This window comes from Sinohyriopsis cumingii, chromosome 6 (genome assembly GCF_028554795.1).
Source record: "Sinohyriopsis cumingii isolate HCF-2022 chromosome 6, ASM2855479v2, whole genome shotgun sequence".
Lineage (NCBI taxonomy): Eukaryota > Metazoa > Mollusca > Bivalvia > Unionida > Unionidae > Sinohyriopsis > Sinohyriopsis cumingii.
In genome coordinates this window covers 51041039-51064380 of record NC_142966.1, presented here as the reverse complement: position 1 = coordinate 51064380, position 23342 = coordinate 51041039, and the positions used below count along the sequence as shown (strand labels likewise).

The window sequence follows — 23342 nt, the reverse complement described above, 5'->3', positions numbered from 1 at the left end:
CCGGCTTTCGCATTGATGATACGATGCCAACCCTCTACATCGTTGTTGGTTCGTACAGATTTTCGGAACACAGACCATGAGTCGACCGGGAATGTGATGTTCGTAATCCAGGTTGACTCTACATAGTCAATCTAACTATATAACAAGGGAATCATCTTGGACTGATCCTTAAGACGGGCAAAGGCAGGTGCTATATGTTCTGCAGGCAAAAATGGTAACGCATTCGCCTGAAAAAGAGACACATAATGAAAGCAATTTATTAATAAGATAGCACATAATAATGTCAAATATATAATTTAAAAAACACATTAGCGAATTTATTCGAGTGTCGGTATTATTTCTTACCTTCGTGCAAAACTGATGAACACTCTTTTCTTGAATGTTGGTTGTTCTCAACCCCAATTCTTGAAGTTTTCGCCACATAGCTTGCCCCTGGTGAAATGCACAGCCGTGGATAGGCACTCCTGGATACACACGCCGGAATGCTAGTCAGATACCTAAATAATTAAAAATTGAATGTGATGATGATGAAGAACTCTGTGCGTGTGTTAATTAATATACATAAATAATTGTTTGCAACTATGTTTCAATTTAAAGGTGCAATGAAATAATACCGAAAGCTAACATGAAAAGAGGGTATACAAATGTATAAATTGGCTACAGCTAGTCAGAATCTTGAAAATAGTTCATCGGTAAAAATAAAAAAATATTTAGTTGGCTAGTAATTGGAGAAGAATAACAAAATTCTTTATATTAATATTACGCGAGTAGCAACAACAACTAAAGCCACTATTACTACTTATAACTTATACTACTACTACTACTGTGCTAACCCAGTGGCGTCACTGGGGGGGAGGGGGGTGCGGACCGCACCGGATGACACCATCAGAGGGGGTGACACCCAAATGACTGTCTATAAAATTTTCGACTTTTGTGCAGGAAGTGTTCCATGGGGGTGACACCATGAGTTATTGTACATGACTGTCTATAAACATTTAGAATTTTTGTGCTGGAAGGAGGTCCATGGGGGTGACATCATGAGTTGCCGCACTGGGTGACACCAACCCTAGTGATGCCACTGTACTAACCTGCTTCAAAGTCTGCAACAATACCTTTGACAGTGGGAGGAGACGGGAGAAGTCGCTTCAGCGCTTTGTATACATAATTGCAAACAATGAAAAAGACCGAGATAAATTACTGTAATATGCAACATTACAACATGAAATAATAATAATAATAATAATAATGATAATAATAATAATAATAATAATATTAATAATAATAATAATAATAATAATAACATTATTACTATTATTATTATTGTATTATTACTACTACTGCTACTACTACTATTATAATAACAATAAACTGTGTTGAATACTATAACTATATGATCATCATATCCAATCGATGATGATATTACATGCAGGAATGCTTTTGGAAAACAATTTATGATCAAATTGTAAGAAACGTAATAATTGTCTTAACCTCAAATCTGCCTTTAAATAAATCCTTATAAAATGAAAAAAATATGATTCTCGTTAAAGTATACAAAGTCATATTATTATTATTATTATTATTATTATTATTATTATTATTATTATTATTATTTATATGTATATCTATCACAAAGGAAAAAAGCAACATAGAAAATGCTTATGAAATATCTTTGTATGATATTTGTGGTTACATTTGAAACGACTACATCACTAGGTACGAAACGACCAGCACCATGGGTACGAAACGACCATTGTTTTGGGTACGAAACGACTCATTTGGGTACGAATCGACTTGGGTACGAAACGACTTGGGTACGGAACGAACATGAGCCTAGTTAGCCAACCACACCTTGTCATTTGCTTTACAAAATGTGGTTGTTACACCTCTCCGTGACGTTGACGAAGACAACCATGACTCTAAAATGATTTACTAAACAAACAAATAGATTGATAATGTAATTATAATTTTATATATATTTATCATGTACGCTTAACAAGATTATATCTAAAACACAATTTAGTTTCATAATATTGATTAATAGCAAGTATGCAATACCTTTATTTTTGTCACCGCTAGTGTGTTATATTTATGAAGCTAAATTACGATTCATTTATGTATAACTTTATCGATAGCTTTTATATGTCGTTCACATTTGAGCAACATAATATTATCAGGAAAAACAATTTATTTCTATAATATTGATTAATAAAATGTGTGCAAAGCATGAATGACCATTAAGTTACTGGCATAGCATCAAGTGGTCTGATCCATAAACGTTCCTCCTCCGTCTCTCCTTTGCCTGTTTCAAATCATTAAAAAAAATGAAAGAGTATCAGAGACTGCTTTGAAATATTTGTTTAGTCATCTAGGAACTTTGCTTAACAAGGGAACGTGTAATCTTCCTATAAAAAAAAATCATGCTACACTAAAATACTTTGTAGGAATTGAACCGACAGGAGCAATAACATTTCTGTCAAAAGTATAGGAAAGCAGCATTTCGGACAATTGTTTTTGTTCAATCTGCACTGGCAGATTTACCTGAGGCATGATATTTGATGATTGCGGATGGAGGATTTTTTATTTAAGATGTTTTAATGTCTTGCAGAGTTTGATTTGAACATTCCACCATTACTGGCAAGGGAGAGAGATTGATTGACACCTCAAGAAGAAATTATGACAAATTATTACCAAGCGCATTGCGCGTGTTCTTATTCACGTTGAAAGAGCAAATGAGCGAATGAAAAAATTCAAGGTCATAGGTATTACACTCCCACTAAGCCTAAAACCTGTGGTATCAGAAATTGTTCAAATTATTTGAGTTACTCAACTTCCAAACTCATCTTGTAAATCATGAATATTTCAGGATAGCATTTTATTTACTAATTGATAAACGTTTCTACTTTGAAATCAGTTGTAAAACTTCTTGTCTCTGTACAAGCGTATATAACTAAAAGAATATAAAACTTTATTATTTTTCAATACTACATGTAGATTAACTCTTCAAACAAATGTTCTAAGAACATTATGTATATATTGCCTTGAAGTTTTTGTAGACTAACTACTTGAGGGATGGGCAAAAAGCCACCACCACTTCTTCCTAATGAAAACAAAAATAAACCCCACAGAATTCAATATCATAAAAACGTACAACAACAACAGTCACTTGAGGAAGAATCATACCGTAAGGTGTACACATTTATTGCTATCGATTGTTCTTTAGTCAGTCACTTAACCGGACTTAGAGGAAGAGGAATCAAAGGTGCTAGTTTCGAAAGTTGTCTGAGTGAAACCGGGAAGATTGACAATATCCTTTATCAATATGTGTTATAGCATCTTACACCAGATGTTGTGGGGTATCGTATGTTACATAGTCATCTGTAAATAATAATGTCTGATTATATTATTACCCTAGTATTTTTTACTAAGGAGCAGTAAACTCAAGTTTGGAACTGAATAAGTGCTACAGAGGTTCTTTCTTTTTAAATCTCTTGGTAGCAACAAATATCTGCCTGATACCACCGGCAATACATTAAGAAATGTTGAACTGAACTATAATTTAGCCTCCACCCCGGCAGCTTGTAGCCCCTTTCCGATTTTAGAAAAGAAAGATGTCAAGGATATATAAAATGCATATAACTTACACATTTCATTCATTGATTTATAAGTTTTAACTATACTTCATTTAACCGCTTTAACTTTACGCCATGAAAATCTATTTAAGGAAGCGAAACATCAAATTTTTGAAATTTTTATTGCACTTCTTTCCCTGAAAAATAATGTATTCCAGGTTGTGAGACCGGTTGAAAGTTAAGTAGGCATAATTGAAGGGTTACATTTGTGATTAGTCTAATTTAGTTGGGATTAGTCTAATTCATGCATGAAAGTCTGGTGCTCTTCATTCAAAAGGTTGGGATTAGTTTAATTCATTTGGAATTAGTCTAATTCATTTAGTATTAGCCTAATTCATTTGTGATTAGTCTATCACATTTGGGATTAGTCCAATTCATTTGGAATTAGCATAATTCACACATCAAAGTTTGATACTATTCCTTCAAACGTTTGGGATTAGTGTGATTCTTTTGGGATTAGTCTAATACATTTGGGATTAGTCTAATTCATTTGGGATTAGTCTAATTCATTTGGGATTAGTCTAATTCATGCATGAAAGTTTGGTGCTCTTCCTTGAAAAGTTAATTTTGGAAGAAATGTGGAATTTCTTTAGCATCAGTTCTGCTCAGCATTCTTCCATATGATATGAGCTTGCTATTAAATATTAAACTAAGTTTCTTCTTTTTTTAGTAGAAGGTTTATGTTACACTGGCATATGGTGATTTTTATGAGTAACATTTTCCCCTATACTGGACAAAAATGAAAGTCATGGTATTCATTTTCTGACATACTGAGCTGTAAGTTTTGAAAGTTATCAGTCTCATCATCAAAGTCTTTTCGTAGAATTATTCGTCCTATGTCCCTGCAACTTTGTCAGTGGTTTACAGCAACAGAACAACACCAGAAGAAGTGTTGGCTGATCTCTTTGAGGGATACTGTTGGTGTAAGGGCATCTGTGTATAGTTCAGCCGCCATAGTTAATTAAGGTAGACAACTTACACTTAGGGTTGTTTTTATTTCAAGATTATCAAACTTTTAAAACATCGTATTGCATTGCTTTCGCGGGTTAACAAGTAAAGGAACATATATGCCAGTTTTGTCATGTCCAGTGGATGTGACGATTAAGCCCCAAGCCGTCAGAGACATAAGCTCTCAGTCTGGTGCTGTAATGTGTGACTAATTGTTGATGCAGGAACTTTTATTTCTTCTCATTGAACACAAATTAGTAACCACTTGTTTGTTCACCGGCCTGCTTGATTATGTTTTTCTGCTTTTTAGTTATTCATGACCATAAATCATGACACTTGTTGAAGGCTAGAACAAAGTCACTAAAATATAACATTTTATGTGGTACATGTCTTTAACTATTTACTTTATACGTTGATTTTCAACAAAAGTTGTTAATTGTATGTGTATCGAGTTGGTTTGAGTACTGAATAGGGACAACTATTTCACAATGCAACATTTGTTTAGAAGTAATTTCTTAAGTAACAGCAGTGTCTGTCCAAATCTTTACAAACTAGTGGATCGCAAAATAATGTTCACTTGGCATTATCCATGCACGAAATGCATTTACAATGAATTTAATTAGTTGTCTACAACATGTTCTGTGACAGTTAATAAAATGTATTTTTCCCTTTTATTTGTCACCTATTGTGCAGATAGAGCATTACAAAGTTGTTGTTTTTTATTACTCTTCTAATTTTCTTTAAAACGCCCCCAAAAGGTGAAAAAATGCAAAAGTAAATTCCAGATTCTGCATTTTGAGGACCGTGACAAGAATAGGTTCCTAGTAAGCTCTTTATAGTCCACCAGTACATGTACTTTACTTCTGTTGACTAATCAACATTTTGCTCCTTTAACAGTTCACATTCATAGCTATGTAACGATTTATCCCATCCATAATCACCTCTAAAATGAGACCACACTGCAGTAGCAAGCATATATTTCATTTGTAGTCGATATATGAATGAGCAAAATTGTGCTCTGTAATTAAACCACCTCCTGCAAAGATCACTTTTCAGTCAACCATTCAATGGTCATAACTCAAGGTTCTACAGTACATTGCTTCTGTAATGATTGATATTTTTGGTACTTCAGTAATGCTCATTATTTGCTGAGTACTTATTTTCAAGTGCTAACCGCTCCGGTGGCCTAGTGGTTAGAGCGTCCGCCTCGGATGCGGGAGGTCGTGGGTTCGATCCCCGGCCGAGTCATACCAGAGACTTAAAAAATGGTACTAACAGCTGCTTCGCATGGCGTTCAGCATTAAGAGGTTAGTGTTAGGACTGGTCGGCCTGGTGTCAGGATAATGTGACTGGGTGGGACATCATGCTACATGTCTGCGGCATGATGCCCCAGTGCTAGACATCACTATAAACTGCCACATTGCGGACATCGTAGCGATATGACTGAAAAATTGTTAAAGCTACGTTAAAAAAACAAAATCACAACACATCACATATTTTCAAGTGCTTTGTTTTTCAATTCTTCTGTAGATGTCCCAGTCAATGGACCTGTGTGGGCAACAGTTTGAGAACCTGAATGTTCAATCACAGGTGATGGAGGACACTATAGGTAAGGCCTCTACATTAACTACCCCACAGCATGAAGTTCAAGGCCTGATGCAGCAGTTGGCCGATGAATCAGGGTAATATTAAACATTACTCTTTACACATCTGGTTGAATACATGTATGTCATATTTCACCTTAAGCTTGGTTAAAATAGATCTACAGTTTTTGCTTCATTAGTCTTGTAAGACAAAGGCATCCGGTGTTATGCACATATGGAATGCCAACAGTTTAAACGCTTTTTGCAACACAAATACAATGGTGAAATATCAATGTATAAATGCAGGTAACATACCTGTTCCCACAAGACCAGCCGTCTTAATAGACTACATTCTTGTCCTGATTAACACTATTATGTTTAAGTCATCCCAAGCATTCATGATGAATCAGGTTAATGAGGTCAAGAACTAAATTATGATGAAATCATAACATGTGAACTCAGGGGTTTCATTTTGAATTAATCCTTCTTGAAAGCGAAAAAATGTATATAAAAAATAAGTTAGGCGCCTATATAGCAGACATCCTAAATTGCAGTGGCTCTTGATTGACATTGTTTCTTGAAAATGAATGTGGAGGTCATGAATCTGTGAAATTATAATATGAAAACATTAAAATTAGGTATAACAAGTTCAGGCAAAAAAGAAAACACTGATATACCTAATTATTACATGCAGGGTTGATCAAATCCCATAGTGGTCTGGACTATTCATTTTCGAAGTTTGAAAACTAAACGTTGTGAGACCGACTGAGTGTATATAATGAAGAGAACAGGTTCAAGAACAGACCCCTTTGGAACACCACAACATAGATCAACTGGGCTGGAGTGTATTCCATTATTTGCAGACACACTTTGTGTCCTGTTGACCAAGTAGGACTTGAACCACAGTAAGGATGTATCATGAATGCCACATACATGCTGGAGACGGTGAAGTAATATATCATGGTCTAATGTGTCAAATGCTGCAGACAAATCAAGGAGGGTAAGGACTGTAATCTTTCCGCTATCCAAAGCAAAGAGAATCTCATTAACTAGTTTTAAAAGATTAGTTTCAGTACTGTGGCAAGGGCGAAATGCAGATTGTACATGGTAAAAAGACTGTTTGAATTCAGATGAGATACAAGCTGGGATAGAACAACCTTTTTTAAGGTTTTTATATGAATGGAAGATTGGAAACTGGGCGGTAGTTCTTGAAATCGTTATGATCTTCTATTGATTTCTTCACCAGAGGCTTTACAATGGCAATTTTCAAAAATGATGGGAATTCCCTTGATGAGAGAGAGGTATTAATAACATCAGTTAGTTAAGGCAATAATAGATCGTAAGCACTCAAGCAGCAGTGATGTTGGAATTGGATCAAATTCACATGACTTTGGTGCACTCTTCATCAGGATTGTACGTATGAAATCCATAGAGACAGGTTCAAATGCTGCTAATGGTTGCAGCTCAAATTCTGTATCCGAAGTGTATGGTGACGACAAGTCAATTGAAATTGTGGTGTCAAGCTTATCTAATGGTTTGTACTTTGTCACGGAAGAAATTTGCAAACATGTCCGGAAAGTCGACTGCAGAGAAGGTAGTTGGAAGTGGTGTAGATCTGTTCCTTGACATTAGCTTGTTAGTATTCATGAAGAGCTCTTTGCAGCTAAAACTTTCCATGATCTTAGTAGTGAAGTGGGCTGTTTTCGCTGCATAACTTCATTTGTGACATTCTTCTTAGTGGCTTCATAGATTTGCTTATGAATAGTGAGTTTGGTGGAAAGCCAAAGCCTCTCAGCTTTACGGCGGTCTCTTTTAGCAGTGCGAAGCTTGTCCCTAACACTGCTATACCACGGAGAACACGATGAAATTGATACTCTGCACTTGGTAGCTATGGATTGTTTGTCGAGCAATGAACGCAGGCAGTTATCGAGTTGTTCTGCTTTAGGAGGTTAGCAAATTGTTAGGTTTTCTTGGATGTCATGCATTAGTTTGGTTCTATGTATCATACAGAGGTTTCTCTTAGTAGCAGATAAAGATGGCATATAATGCAGAGGTGAACTGATGCAAGTTCATGGGATACCAGGGTGGACCGCAGAATGTTATCATCAGGTCTATGAAGAATCCAGTCTAAAATGTGACCATGTGTATGGCTGGGTTGGTTAACTCAGTGTTTGAGGTTGAAAACATTAATGGAATCTATGAGTTTTTATGTGTTTGGGTTTCCGGGACAGTCAAAGTGAAAGCTGAAATCTCCAAGAATAATCAGGTTGCCACCTATCGAATTTCCATGCTCCAGGAGATTCGGAAACTGCTCGAAAAAGAGAGATTCAGTCAGCTTGTTTTTTCAACTAGGAGCAGGACGGTATACGCATAAGAAATGGATTGACCTTTGCTCCAGTGTGAGTGTGGTTTGGACTAGGTCAAATGATGTGTGGTCGAAATTGAATGTTGTGGTGTGGTTAAGACGTTTGATCATGGAGTTCTTTGTGATGACAGCAATTCCACCTCCGGGAGATGAGGGGGAAGGACTTGATGGAGTAACCAGTAGGTGTTAGATCACCACACTTGGGCTCATCGTCTGATGTGCTTAGATATGTTTCTGTCAAGGAAAAGACGTCAATATTATGGTCGTTGATAAAATTAACTTTTTCTGTGCACTTTTCCGGTGGTCCTACTGATTGGTCATTGAATAATGCAATATGCAGAGTTATCTCTTGGATAGCTGACACGAAGTTTGACGAATTAATACGGATTTGAATTAGCTTATCTAAATTAACGGTCGAATTTTTAAATTGTCGAGCTGGATAGGGCATAAGGGAGATAACTGGAATTCTTCTTCCTGTTCTACGCCGGCCAGCTTTGAAACAACGTTTCTGTTATCGTTTTTTACATTTAGCTAATGATGAATGTAGTCCCAGTTGCTTTAGTCTAGAGCACAATGTAGCATGGTAATTTAAAACAATTAATGACGGTCCGTCGTTGCATAAACAGGTTGAGTGGCGAGTATCACGTGATGGCGGTTTGTTCAAATGGAAGTTGTAGAAGTGGAGCAAAACAGCTGAGAAAAAGTCTAATTGTTCTCGTTCCCAAAACAAGGAGATGAAGAAACACATGCTAACTGAACAGCCAATACATAATGAACACAAATACATAGACGAAGACAGGCAACAAGCACAAATATCATGAAAAAGGCTCAAAAAACGGAACAGCTGCATCAAGCCGGTTACACGATAGTGGCCATCTTGTTCTTTCAAAACAAATCGATAAAAACAAAAACGGCATGATTAAATTAACGTTTCATTCTGATTTTAATTCACTGAGTCAGTTTAATTAAATTATTGAAAGGTGCTTTGCTGAGTGTAAGTTTCCTTTATGAACTGGATAAATTATTGTACTAATTAATGTACTATCTCTTTTCATATTGAAAACACAAATATATATTATGATCACTTTGGAGGTCGTTATTAAGCAAGCTTTGTTGATGAAATGGAATTTGCTTAATTTATTTCGCAAGGAAGGTAATGAAGATTCTGCGAAGGTTAATTTATATGAAAGTAAAATGATAAAGAGACGAAATCCAGAATATTTTGCACCATAAGGTGTCAAATACGACACTCCTAAGAGAGATGCGTTTTCAGCTGCATAGGAGTGACTGTTACCCCAGGATTGATTTTATACAACTTGGAAGGAAATATGTTTTGCATTTATTGCAAACAAGATCCCTCAGAGATAGAGGATGGAAATTAAATCATATTTTTCAGTGGAAGTTACAGATTCGTGTATTTTAAACCAGTCATATATAACAGAGCTTAAGGAGCTCAGACCAGATAAGGCCATGATCTGTTGGCTGAGTGCTCGTCCAGGTGGAAGACATGTACTTGGATATCCAGCAGCTGAAACAAATATACCTCTGTTGCCAAATGTATAAAAATCAATCAGTGATTTTAAAAGCTAAATTATCAAAGAAGTGATTCTGTTGTAAGCTATTTTCTATTTTGCTTGTTGTTGCAACCGATTATAGTGCATACATCTGAACAATACTTTGTAAGTGAAAAGTAAGTTGGGACAAGTGAATTTTCTGAAACATTTTCCTTAACAAGTTGATAAAACCAATTTTGACAAACCCTAATATATATCAAAATTTTGGTTCAGAATCTGCTGCTGCTTTGATTTTATTGACCTTGAGTGATGAATTGGCTTCCTCTGAAACCAAATATTTATAAATTAATATGTTTCTTTCAGAAAACCGTACTATTAGGTATGAAATAATTTCGAACATGTATGCTTGTCCCTTTGAAAATCTGGTTGTCCAGCAGATTTGTATGGTTACCTGATCAACTACAGCAGTTACCCCCCATGATTAAACTTGTTTTGGTAATTAATGTTTAGTCTAATTGTTCACAGGATATATTTCTGAAAAACAGGGCAAAAGAGATGCGAAAGCATATCTCCTGGACTTATCAAAACCTTATAATTAAATGTTTGCCTGAATTGCTACAGGTATTGTGCCAATCCATGACATATGTGGTTTGTGTTGGATTGTATCAACAATCTGTTGATTGTCTGGGAAAGAAACATTTAGATATAATGATAAATGAGAACTCCCATGACCGAGCCCAACCGACCTAATCATATTAATTTAAGCGAAGAACGACACAGACCAACAAACACATAAAACAATAGCTTCTTTTTTCTTTCAAAACCAATAGTTTACCGTTTCTTCGCCAAATTCCAAATTTGAAATAAATATAACCATTAATAAAATATAAGACTGTAAGACAAATGGGACAAAATTTGAAATAACTGGTTATCCCTACAAAGAAAACTATATATAGCACACATACATATAGCAATATACACATAGCAAACACGGGATATAGGTGACCTCTAGCCAAGGTCAACTAGAAAATCAGGAATGGGACTTCGAGTAAGGTGATAGAAACCTACTCAGAAGAACCACCCTGTAGAAAACACTAGGAAATCCAACAAATACCCCATCAAAAATTATCTTAAAATAAATTTTTGATCGGAATTATTTTATTTTAAAAAAACATACAACACACCTGGGGGAAAACACATACATATAAACACTTTTCATTTTTTGGACAAGATGGGGGGAGGATCTGTCTGGTACCCCCCCCCCCACCCAAAAAAAAAAAAAAAACCCAGTGATTTTAGTATCTCTGATGTCTGGCAAATACAGGGGTTTTAGGATCTCTGATGTCTGGCACATACAGGGGTTTTAGGATCTCTGATGTCTGGCACATACAGGGATTTTAGAACCTCTGATATTACACATTATCAATAAATAAAATATATTGTTGTATTTATATGGAATGTTTTACTTGGTATGGTTCTTATACAAAGTGCCTACTTCAAATAAGGGATTATCAGTCTTGAGAGAGTGCATTTTGTTTGCAGAAGGGTTTTCACTCTTTTACAAAAGTTTTGTTAAGAATACAAATCCAAAGAATCAAGTAGGAACACATCTGTATGAAGATTCTGAAATAAAGATTAACGCAAAAGCATAATATCTAAACGAATTTTTTCGGAATGAATTACACTATTTTAAGAAGATTTTGTGATTAATCATACATATTTATATTTTCCAGTGGGTTTTTTTCTAATCTTTTTGTCTTGTTATTTTTTATTATCTAAGCTAATTGATATTTAACATAACATCAGCATGTTGCATGATATGATGTCTGATTATTTAACTTTAAGACATGCCCAAGTTATATAAACAAAACATGTTGTTCAGACCCATGGATAAAAGCAGAGGATAATATTGAAATAAACTGTAATTTTGAAAATAGTCAAAACTGTTCTGAAGATCCTTCTGCTACCATACATAATCACTTGTATGTCTAGTCCAATTGGAAACCGGCATTGCATACGTTTCAGTGAATCAGGTTCTGTATTTGTTCCATAAGTTAGTCCTAGCAACTGCATATACCCAGATTTGACTGCATACGTTTCAGTGAATTAGGTTCTGTATATGTTCCATAAGTTAGTCATAACAACCCAGATCTGACTGCATACGTTTCAGTGAATCAGAGTCTGTATTTATTCCATAAGTTAGTCCTAACAACTGCATATACCCAGATCTGACTGTGCATTATGTGATTGCCAATCTGGATCTGCAGTTTGCAGTTAGACATGCATTTCAAGCAGATATACACAGTAAGTAATAAACTGCCTTAAACGTTATGAAGACCCTTCATACCTAAACACTCTGAGGACCTTTCATACCAATCATTGTGAGGGTCTTTAACAACCAAACACTTCGAGGAGCATTCATACCCAGACACTACGAGGACCCTTCATGACCAAAGATTGTGAGGACCCGTCATACCTAACCATAATGAATGATCTTCTCTCCAGATGTATGCAGAATTTTTCCCATATTAAGTAACTTCCTTTCCAGAAGGATGTTGTTTTGTTTATCTGTATTGGCTATATAAACCTCACTCATTAATCCATCTTTTCATTGTTTATCTTTTTCTCACATATAGGTTGGAGTTGAACATGGATCAACCCTCATCCCAGACTTCTACAGTTGGAACAACTACATCACAAGCCTCACAGGAACAGGTAAGATTACTGAATACAGAATACTTAGATGCATTTGCATCTTGATTAATTTTACATACTGCAAAATCTTTACGATAAATGACAAGTAAACACTTCAGCAAAACTCTATAAGCTTGCATGCATATTAAATTTGAGGTTTTTTCATGGGCCACATTGTGAATTCAATGTCTGTATCTCAAATTACGATTTAAGAAAAACTTTACTTTTTTCATAGGCCGCACTGTGATTTCAATGTTTGTATCTCAAATTATGCTACCCTCCATAAATAAAGTGTTATTATTAATACTCTTTTTGTCGTTTTACCTTCGATGGAACAGGTTTTCTACTATAACTGATGTACTCTTCCCGAATATCTTGTCTACTTAATGAAAGGTTGACATCTGAGTCATTTAAGTTATATAAAAATTAAATTATCTACAAAATAAAGAGACAACTAAATCCCAGTAGAAGCGACAGGAGGAAACATGACTAATGTCACTTTTATGAGTGCAGCTATGCTAAAATATGCACTTTATGTTACATCACTGCATGACGCGACATGCAAGATTCTACGAATTACCGCTTTTTCCCAACACTCAATTAAATATTCATAAAATGATCTCCACAAAATTAGCTTGCTCGCACCAACAATGTGCAGTTATTCACTCGGGACTTTCTTAAATATCTCTTCACGCAATGAGTATCTAAAGGCAATATTTCTTTCTGAATTACTTGAATGCAGACAACGGCCACGCTATGAAAGAGGTTCAGGTACGGAATTTTAATTTCGTACAATGTCATAACATATATTAAAGACATATCAAACAATGACATGCACAAACTACAGAATGCATAAATATTTATTCGATTCACTCTCGTAATTGCTTTCTTAAACAGTAACCAAATTTATCACTTCTATGGTACTTTACTTTCTATTCAATATCCTACTTCACACGATTGTAAATAAACCGGACAATAGACCCCAATTTCTAACGTTGCCATGTTAGTTAGAGGGGTGGTTAATTGGATTTGGTTGGCGTTATCAAGAGGATGGTCTCCCTCGATATTACAGCGCTGTGGGAGTGGAACATAGAATTTCAACGGAGTAATGAGCAAGAAAATTGGGAAGAAATAATACCATACGAGCCCCCTTAGACAAGAAAAATAATAAATTTAATCAAAACAAATTAATAGCGGCAATTCCTATTCAATTTAATTTATGTTAATAGAATGCAATAGCAGTGTCTAATTTGAATTTATTTCATCGTAATAAAGAGTGGTGAAAAGAGCGCAATGTCCATGACTGGTTGTATCACCTTTCTTCCTTGACCGTATCAACGTCTTCCTGTTTCGTTGAACAATCCTATTCTCTACGCTTGACCCCTTCCTGAACGTCTAGTCCTTTATTCTGAACTCGTCACCCCTTTTTCAGACTTCCTTCTTCGGACGGTCCCGTCTATCTACAGAAAGATATTCCTTAAAGGACAATATTACCCCATGATCTCTGTATGTACCACTTTCTACATGTACATAAAATTCCCTCACTGATGTTACTCAGAAGCATAATAGCTATCCACACGACATAAATTCTGAACTAATCCGATAGAAGATCAACCTCGCTTCACAGCAACAGTCCAAAATTAGCACATTATCGGTATACCTAACGTTGCCATGTATCTCTTTACCTGCGCTACCAAATGCTCGATTACTATTGCACAAAATTCAAACCTTTCTAGCTCACAGCAATCCCTAACATATAAGATTATTTAAACATTACAAAATCAGATATAAATATGCGATTATCGTTAACTTACGATGATCAAAATCGTCCTAACAGACAAAGAAAATTATTTTATATAACCCTATGAAATCCTACACATATGAAAACTTGGATAGTATGCAATCGTCAATTCTGTCAATGAACTAGTAACTTTAAAATTAAAGATATAAAGATCATAACAACTCTAGCATGAACAGATTTCCATGAAATTGAATAAACGCTACATACTATGAATCCCACTCATATTACCACATTTGTAAAAAGCAAACAATCAAAAAGTTAAAAAATTTGTGGCCAATTAAAATTGTGTACCTTAATGCAGTTCTCTTTCAGAAATTGTGCGTCCTAGCACTAAACACCGTCTCTTCTTACAAGACAGTATCTGGTCCCCTTTTCTTGTTTAACTAAGAAAGCACTTTTCTTTTTAGGCATCCACAGCGCCAAGCTTTTTCTCTCGCAAGAAATTTAAAACTAAAGATTTTCCACTTAGAAGCCATCATCACTTTTTCCTAATGAAAACAAAAACAAACCCCACATAATTCAATATCGTGAAAAGCGTAAAACAACAACAGTCACTTGAGGAAGAGTCATACCGTAAGGTGTATACATTTATTGCTATAGATTGTTCTTTATTCAGTCTAATATCCTGCGTTAGAGGATGAGGAGTCAAAATTCCAAGTTTCGAAAATCGTCTGAGTGAAACCGAGAAGAATGGACAGTATCCTTTATCAATATGTGTTACAGCATCTTACATTCCTGGAAACCAGGGAGTGGGGTGCTGAACCGTAGATAGTCATCTGTAATTAAGAATGTCTGATTATACTATTACCCTAGTATGTTTGACTAAGGAGCCGTAAACTCAAGTTTCGAACTGAATAAGTGCTACAGACGAACTTTCTTTTCAAATTTCTTGGAAGTAACATATATATGTACCTGATACCACTGACAATTAAAAGATGTTGAACTAAGCTATTGTTTAGCCTGCACCCGGCAGCTTGTAGCCCCTTTTCGAGTTTAGAAAAGAAAGGCATCAAGGATATATAAAATGCATATAACTTGGACATTTCAACTCCTTTACCTTGACGCCATGAAAATCTATTTAAGGATGTGAAACATCAAATTTTTAAAATGTTTATTGCACTTCTGTCCCTTAAAAAGATATCTTCCAAGTTGTTAAACCCGGTTGAAAGTTAAGTAGGCATAATTAAAGAGTTACATTTGGGAGTAGTCGAATTCATTTGGGATTAGTCTATTTCATATGGGATTAGTCAAATTCATTTAATATTAGTCAATCTCATTTGGGATTAGCGTAATTCATTTCGGATTAGTCTAATTCACACTTTAAAATTTTATGCTGATCCTTCAAGAAATCGGGATTAGCGAAATTTATTTGGGATTACTCTAATTCATTTGGGATTAGAATAATTCTTTTGGGACTAGTCTAATTCATTTGGGATTAGTCTAATTCATTTTGAAATAGTCTAATTCACACATGAAAATTTGGTGCTCGTACTTCAAAAGTCAATTTTGGAAGAAAGATGGAATTTTGTGTACATCAGTTTTGCTCAGCTTTCTTCTTAATGCGTACACTTGTTCATAATGCTTCTCTATGAGCTGAGCTTTCTATTCAATATTATACTAAATTTCGTTTTTTTTTTTAGTTGAAGGATTCTATATTTATCAACGTATAAAGTCATACATCGCACATATATTGTGCTACGCTGGTATATGGTGACTTTTATGAGTAACATTTGCTCCTATACTGGACAAAAATGAAACTGATGGTATTCATGTTCTGACTTCCTTGGTAACTGGGCTGTAAGTCTTAAACTTTATCAGTCTAAACTTCAAAGTCTTTTCATACAATTATGGTACCATATCCCTGCAACTTTAATCAGTGATTTACAGCAACAATACAACACCAGAGGAAGAGCTGGATGATCTCTTTGATGGATTCTGGCGGTGAAATGGTATCTATATATAATTCAGCCTCCATAGTTTATTAAGGTAGACAACTTACACTTAGGGTTGCTATTTTCAAGATTATCAAAATTTTGAAACATAGTATTGGATTGCTGCTGCAGGTTAACAAGCAAGGGAACATAGAGACCAGTTTCGTCATCGTTACGATTAAGCCCCAAGCCGTCAGAGAGATAAGCATACTCTCAGTATGGTGCTGTAATGTGTCACTAATTGTTGATGCAAGGACTTTTATTTCTTCTCATTGAACACAAATTAATAATCATGTGTTTGTTGAGGGGCCTGCTTGGTTCAGGTTTTTCTCCTTTCTAGTTATTGGTGAACATAATTCATGCGATCTTGTTAAAGGCTTTCACTAGAACCAAGTCACTAAAATTTAACATTTTATGTGGTACATGTCTTTAACTATTTACTTATAAGTGAAGTTTGAACAAAAGTTGTTAATTTTCTGTGTATCGAGTTAGTGACTAACAGTGATGATAGTGGAATGGGATAACACTACATATCGTGCTGATTTGTGACATTTGATTTGACTGACAATACCTAATGAGATTTGTTTGAAAGCTGCAATGGGTGAGCCCATTGTGCTAATTTGCATAGATAGAAGTCAGAAGTGTATCAACCCATTATGGGTAACGCAGAGATGCTAGATGCATGTAAAAGAACAAAAGTTCTATATTTCTGCCTTTAATGAGAATTTGTAAGCCATACGTATAATATTTTTGACAAGGATGTGAACATCGGCAGCATCTCTTTGAAGTCGGATTTTACTGCATATATGGAATGCAAAGCATGATCATTTTGGTTATTGCAATGGTGTTCAAATTTAATTCATTTTTAAAGCCGATATAGGAAGCAATTACCTATCAGCAAACTAAAGCCCAGCAACGTTAAATTTCAGAACTCTTGGTTGACAGTTTTACTCTGTGAAGCACGCCAGCGTAACGATGAACACTAACGACACATGCGTTAACTTCAACTCCTTTTGAACCCTATTGAATTTATTTTCGAATTGTAGCTACTGCAACCTCGTCTGACAATTTGAAAAAAGGGGACATTTTTGGGCATGTGGAAATTTGAGTCCGGACTTGTAGAATTTCAGTCATGGCTGTTGAGTTTATTTCAGTCACCAGCCCAGGACCTATGTATAAAATCATTTCTTTGAGCACTGAATTGGGATAACTATTTCACAATGCAACCTTTGTTTAGAAGTGATTTCATAAGTAACAGCAGTGTCTGTCCAAATCTTTACAAACTAGTGGATCACAAAATAATGTTCACTTTCCATTATCCATGGACGAAATGCATTTGCAATCTATTTAATTCGTTGTCTACAACGTGTTCTGTAACAGTTGATAAAATGTCTTTTCCCCTTTTATTTGTCATCTATTGTACAGAGAGGGCATTACAAAGTTGTTGTTGTTTACTAACCATCTAATTTTCTTTAAAACGCCCCAACGGGTAGAAAAATGCAAAAGTAAATTCCAGAATCTACGTTTTGAGAACCTTGACAAGAATATGTTCCTAGCAAGCTCTGTAAAGTCCACCAGTACATGTACTTTACTTCTGTTGTTTTATCAATATTTTGATCCTTTAACAGTTCACATTCATAGCTATGTAACGATCTATCCCATCCATAATCACCTGTATAATGAGACCACTCTGCAATAGCAAACATCTGTTTTATTCGTATTCCTTATATGAATGAGCGAATTTGTGCTCTGTAATTAAACCACTTTTCACTCAACAATTCAATGGTTATAACTCAAGGTTCTACAGAACATAGCTTCTGTAATGATTGACATTTTTGGTCCTTTAGTAATGCTCATTATTTGCTGAGTGCTTATTTTCAAGTGATCTGTTTTTCAATTCTTCTGTAGATGTCCCAGTCAATGGACCTGTGTGGGCAGCAGTTTGAGAACCTGAATGTTCAGTCACAGGTGATGCACGACACCATGGGAAAGGCTTCTACATTAACGACCCCACAGCATGAAGTTCAAGGCCTGATGCAGCAGGTGGCCGATGAATCAGGGTAATATTGAACATTCCTCTTTACACATCTGGTTGAGTATATGTATGTCATATTCATCTGAAGCTTGGTTAAATTAGATCTACAATTTAGCCTGCATTAGTCTTGTAAGTCAAAAACATCAGGTCTTATGCGGATATGGAATGACAACAGTTTAAACGTTTATGCCAACACAAATACAATGGTGAAATATCAATGAATAAATGCAGGTAACAAACCTGTTCCCACAAGACCAGCCGTCTTAATAGACTACATTTTTGTCCTGATTAACACTTTTATGTTTAAGTCATCCCAAGCATTGATGTTGAATCAGGTTTATGACGTACAGAACTAAAGTATGATGAAATCATGACATGTGAACTCAGGGGTTTCATTCTGAATTCATCCTTCTTGAAAATGTAAGAATGTATATAAAAAATAATTTAGACGCCTATATAGCAGACATCCTAAATTGCAATGGCTCTTGATTGACATTGTTTCTTGAAAATGAATGTGGAGGTCACGAATCTGTGAAATTATAATATGAAAACATTAAAATTAGGTATAACAAGTTGAGGCAAAAAAGAAAACATTGATATACCTAATTATTACATGCAGGATACATCAAATCCCACAGTGTTCTAGAATATTCATTTTCGAAGTTTGAAAACTAAACGTTTCCAAGCCACTAATCTGGAACAAATACATTTTTTCCTTTTTTTAAAAAAGGCAGACAAGTAGTTTTTATGATTAATCAGTTTACCTTTATCTGGCCATTCATGTAGTCTAGGTGTACTTACTGTATGTTCGATTCAACTCCTGTCTATGTATACCTTACATCCTGTATCACACCTACTGCTGGTAATTGACAACTCTCACATGTTTTATTACTGCTTGACTACGTATTCATTTGGCTACTTAAAATAATAATAATAATAAGAATATTGAGGACTTTGTATAGCGCATAATCTTTAGAAGCTCTAAGCGCTTTATAACTTTAGACAACACCTATAAGATAAAACAAAAACATATAATGAGGTGATTAAAAACAAAAACACCATGAACATAGAAAGCAGAAAAAAGACATGCTGATAATATTTAAGGTAGGAAACATTATTAGTTCTTTACATTGTTCTTGCAGTCAAAATAAGTGGGTTTTGAGAACACTCTTGAATGTGATCACTGTGTCTTTGCGTCTAAGTTCAGTGGGCAATTCATTCCAAGTTGCTGGGCCCTGGTATGTAAAAGAAGGCTGTCCATATGACTTTGTTTTCATAGTGGGAATAATGAGTATACGATTGTCAGAAGAGGAGCGTAAGTATCTTGCTGGTGTCTACACATGGGTGAGGTCGGATAAGTATGTTCGACTAAAGTCCGTCAGTGAAACGTAGCACATATAACAAATGTTGTGTTTGATTCTGGATCGAATGGATAGCCAGTGTAAGGTACAGAGCAGCGGGGAGGTGTGCTCTGATCGTGGTGCTTTAGGTGTGATCCGAGCAGCTGTGTTTTGAACTTTTTCAAGTTTTTGGAGTAGATATTGAGATGAACCACACAGAATTGAGTTACAATAGTCCAGTCTTGAAAGTACTAATGAAAACACAAGTGTTTTAGTGGCATCAACTGAAGGATCTTTGCGAATTGAGCTGATGCGTCTCAGCTCAAGATATGTAGCCTTGCATATGTTCATGACATGTTGGTGCAATGTGAGAGTACTGTCCAGAGTAACACCTAGGTTTCGTACTGATTGTGTGAATGTTGGTGTTGCTGATATTTATTGTTTGAGGTAAAGGATGCGAATGAGAAAGTCTTTGTGTTGTAATCAGAAGGGCCTCAGTTTTATAATCATTCATCTGCAGCTTGTTACATGTCATCCATGATTTCACATCAGAAATGCACATCTCTACACCTTGGATGGTAGCATCAACTTCAGTTGGGTGGCTAGATTTCTATAGTTGGGTGTCATCAGCGTACAATTGGTGAGACACTGGATGATGATCTATGGCCCTTGAGAGCGGCTGAGTGTATATAATGAAGAGAACAGGTCCAATAACAGACCCCTTTGGAACACCACAACATAGATCAACTGGGCTGGATTGTATTCCATTTGTAGACACACTTTGTGTCCTGTTGACCAAGTAGGACTTGAACCACAGTAAGGCTGTATCATGAATACCAAATACATGCTGGAGACTGTGAAGTAATATATCATGGTCTAATTTGTCAAATGCTGCAGACAAATCAAGGAGGGTGAGGACTGTAATCTTTCCGCTATCTAAAGCAAAGAGAATGTCATTAACTACTTTTAGAAGAGTAGTTTCAGTACTGTGGCAAGGGCGATATGCAGAATGTACATTGCTAAAAAGACTGTTTGAATTCAGATGAGATACAAGCTGGCATAAAACAAACTTTTCTAAGATTTTTTATATCAGTGGAAGATTGGAAACTGGGCGGCAGTTCTTTAAATCGTTATGGTCTTGTGTTGATTTCTTCACCAGAGGCTTTACAATGGCAATTTTCAAAAATGATGGGAATTCCCTTGATGAGAGAGAGGTATTAATAACATCAGTTAGTGAAGGCAATACTGGATCTTAAGCACTCAATCAGCAGTGATGTTGGAATTGGATCAAGTTCAAATGACTTTGGTGCACTCTTCATCAGGATTGTACGTACGAAATCCATAGAGACAGGTTCAAATGCTGCTAATGGTTGCAGCTCAAATTCTGTATCCCAAATGTATGGTGACGATGAGTCAATTGAAATTTTGGTGTCAAGCTTATCTCTAATGGTTTATACTTTGTCACGGAAGAAATTTGCAAACATGTCGGAAAGTCGACTGGAGAGAAGATAGTTGGAAGTGGTGTAGATTTGTTCCTTGACATTAGCTTCTTAGTATTCTTGAAGAGCTCTTTGCAGCTGGAGGTTTCCATGATCTTAGTAGTGTAGTGGGCTGATTTGGCTGCATGGACTATATTTGTGACATTCTTCTTAGTGGCTTCATAGATTTGCTCATGAATAGTGAGTCTGGTGGAAAGCCAAAGCCTTTCAGCTTTACGGCGATCTCTTTTAGCGGTGCGAAGCTGGTCCCTAACACTGCTATACCACGGAGAACACGATGAAACTGATACTCTGCACTTGGTGGCTATGGATTGTTTGTCGAGCAATGAACGCAGGCAGTTATCGAGTTGTTCTGCTTTAGGTGGTAAGCAAATTGTTAGGTTTCCTTGCATGTCATGCATTAGTTTGGTTCTATTTATCATACAGAGGTTTCTCTTAGTAGCAGATAAATGTGGACGGTTAGGGACTTATACGTCAAGATGGCATATAATGCAGAGGTGATCTAATGCAAGTTCATGGGATACCAGGGTGGACCGCAGAATGTTATCATCAGGTCTATGAAGAATCCAGTCTAAAATGTGACCATGTGTATGGCTGGGTTGGTTAACTCAGTGTTTGAGGTTGAAAACATTAATCCAATCTATGATTTTGATGTGTTTGGTTTTTCGGTACAGTCAAAGTGAATGTTGAAATCTCCAAGAATAATCAGGTTGCCACCTATCGAATTTCCATACTCCAGAGATTCGGAAACTGCCCCAAAAAGAGAGATTTAGTCAGCTTGTTTTGTCTACTAGGAGGAGGGCGGTAGAGGCAGAAAAAAAATGGATTGAACTTTGCTCCAGTGTGAGTGTGGTTTGGACTAGGTCAAATGATGTGTAGTCGAAATTGAATATTGTGGTGTGGTTAAGACGTTTGAACATGCAGTTCTTTGTGATGACAGCAATTCCACCTCCGAGAGATACGGGGAAACGACTTGATGGAGTAACCAGTGGGTGTTAGATCCGCACATTTGGGCTCATCGCATGATGTTTTTAGCCATGTTTCTGTCAAGGAAAAGACGTCAATAATATGGTCGTTGATAAAATTAACTTTTTCTGTGCGCTTGTCCGGTGATCCTACTGAATGGGCATTGAATAATGCAATATGCAGAGGTATCTCTTGGATAGCTGACACAAAGGTTGACGAATTAATACGGATTTGAATAAGGCTATCTAAATTAACGGTCGAATTTTTAAATTGTCGAGCCGGATAGGGCATAAGGGAGATAACTGGAATTCTTCTTCCTGTTCTACGCCGGCCATCTTTGAAACAACGTTTCTTTTATCACTTTTTACATTTAGCTAATGATGAATGTAGTCCTAGTTGGTTTAGTCTAGAGCACAATGTAGTGTGGTCATTTAAAGCAATTAATGAGGGTCCGTCATAGCATAAACGGGTTCACTGGCGAGTATCACGTGATGGCGGTTTGTTCAAATGGAAGTTGTAGAAGTGGAGCAAAACAGCTGAGAAAAAGTCTAATTGTTCTCGTTTCCAAAACAAGGAGAGGAAGAAACACATACGAACTGAACAGCCAATACATAACGAACACAAAAACGTAGACGAAGAGAGGCAACAAGCACAAATATCATGAAAAAGGCACAAAAAACGGAACAGCTGCATCAAGCCGGTTAAGCGATAGCTGCCATCTTATTTTTTCAAAACACATCGATCAAAACAAAGCCATTATGATTAAATTAGCAGTGTTATAAGCAGTTATGTTGTAATGTGTTTACTCAAATAATGAACGTTTCACTCTGATTTTAATTCACTGAGTCAGTTAAATTAAATTAATGAAAGGTACTTTGCTGAGTGTCAGTTTCCTTTATGAATTGACTAAATTATCGTAGTGATTGTTTAATTTTAATTGATTATCAAGTGAATTAACTTAAGTGTGCAATATTGTGCTTGAAGTGTAACAATCGTACTAATTAATGTACTATCTCTTTTCATATTTAAAAGACAAA

General features: G+C 35.9%; 1 protein-coding gene across 5 annotated transcripts in view; it reads left to right on the top strand.

The window, feature by feature from the left end:
• LOC149796914 (uncharacterized) overlaps nucleotides 1-23342 on the top strand; it is a 73121-nt gene that overhangs the window by 5490 nt on the left and 44289 nt on the right. For all 5 annotated transcript variants that reach the window (XM_089960301.1, XM_089960300.1, XM_089960299.1 and 2 more), the window contains exons 2-4: nucleotides 6108-6259; nucleotides 12676-12754; nucleotides 18374-18525. In XM_089960301.1, coding sequence (XP_089816427.1) covers nucleotides 6108-6259; nucleotides 12676-12754; nucleotides 18374-18525 — 383 coding nt within the window. The remainder of the gene's footprint in view (nucleotides 1-6107; nucleotides 6260-12675; nucleotides 12755-18373; nucleotides 18526-23342) is intronic.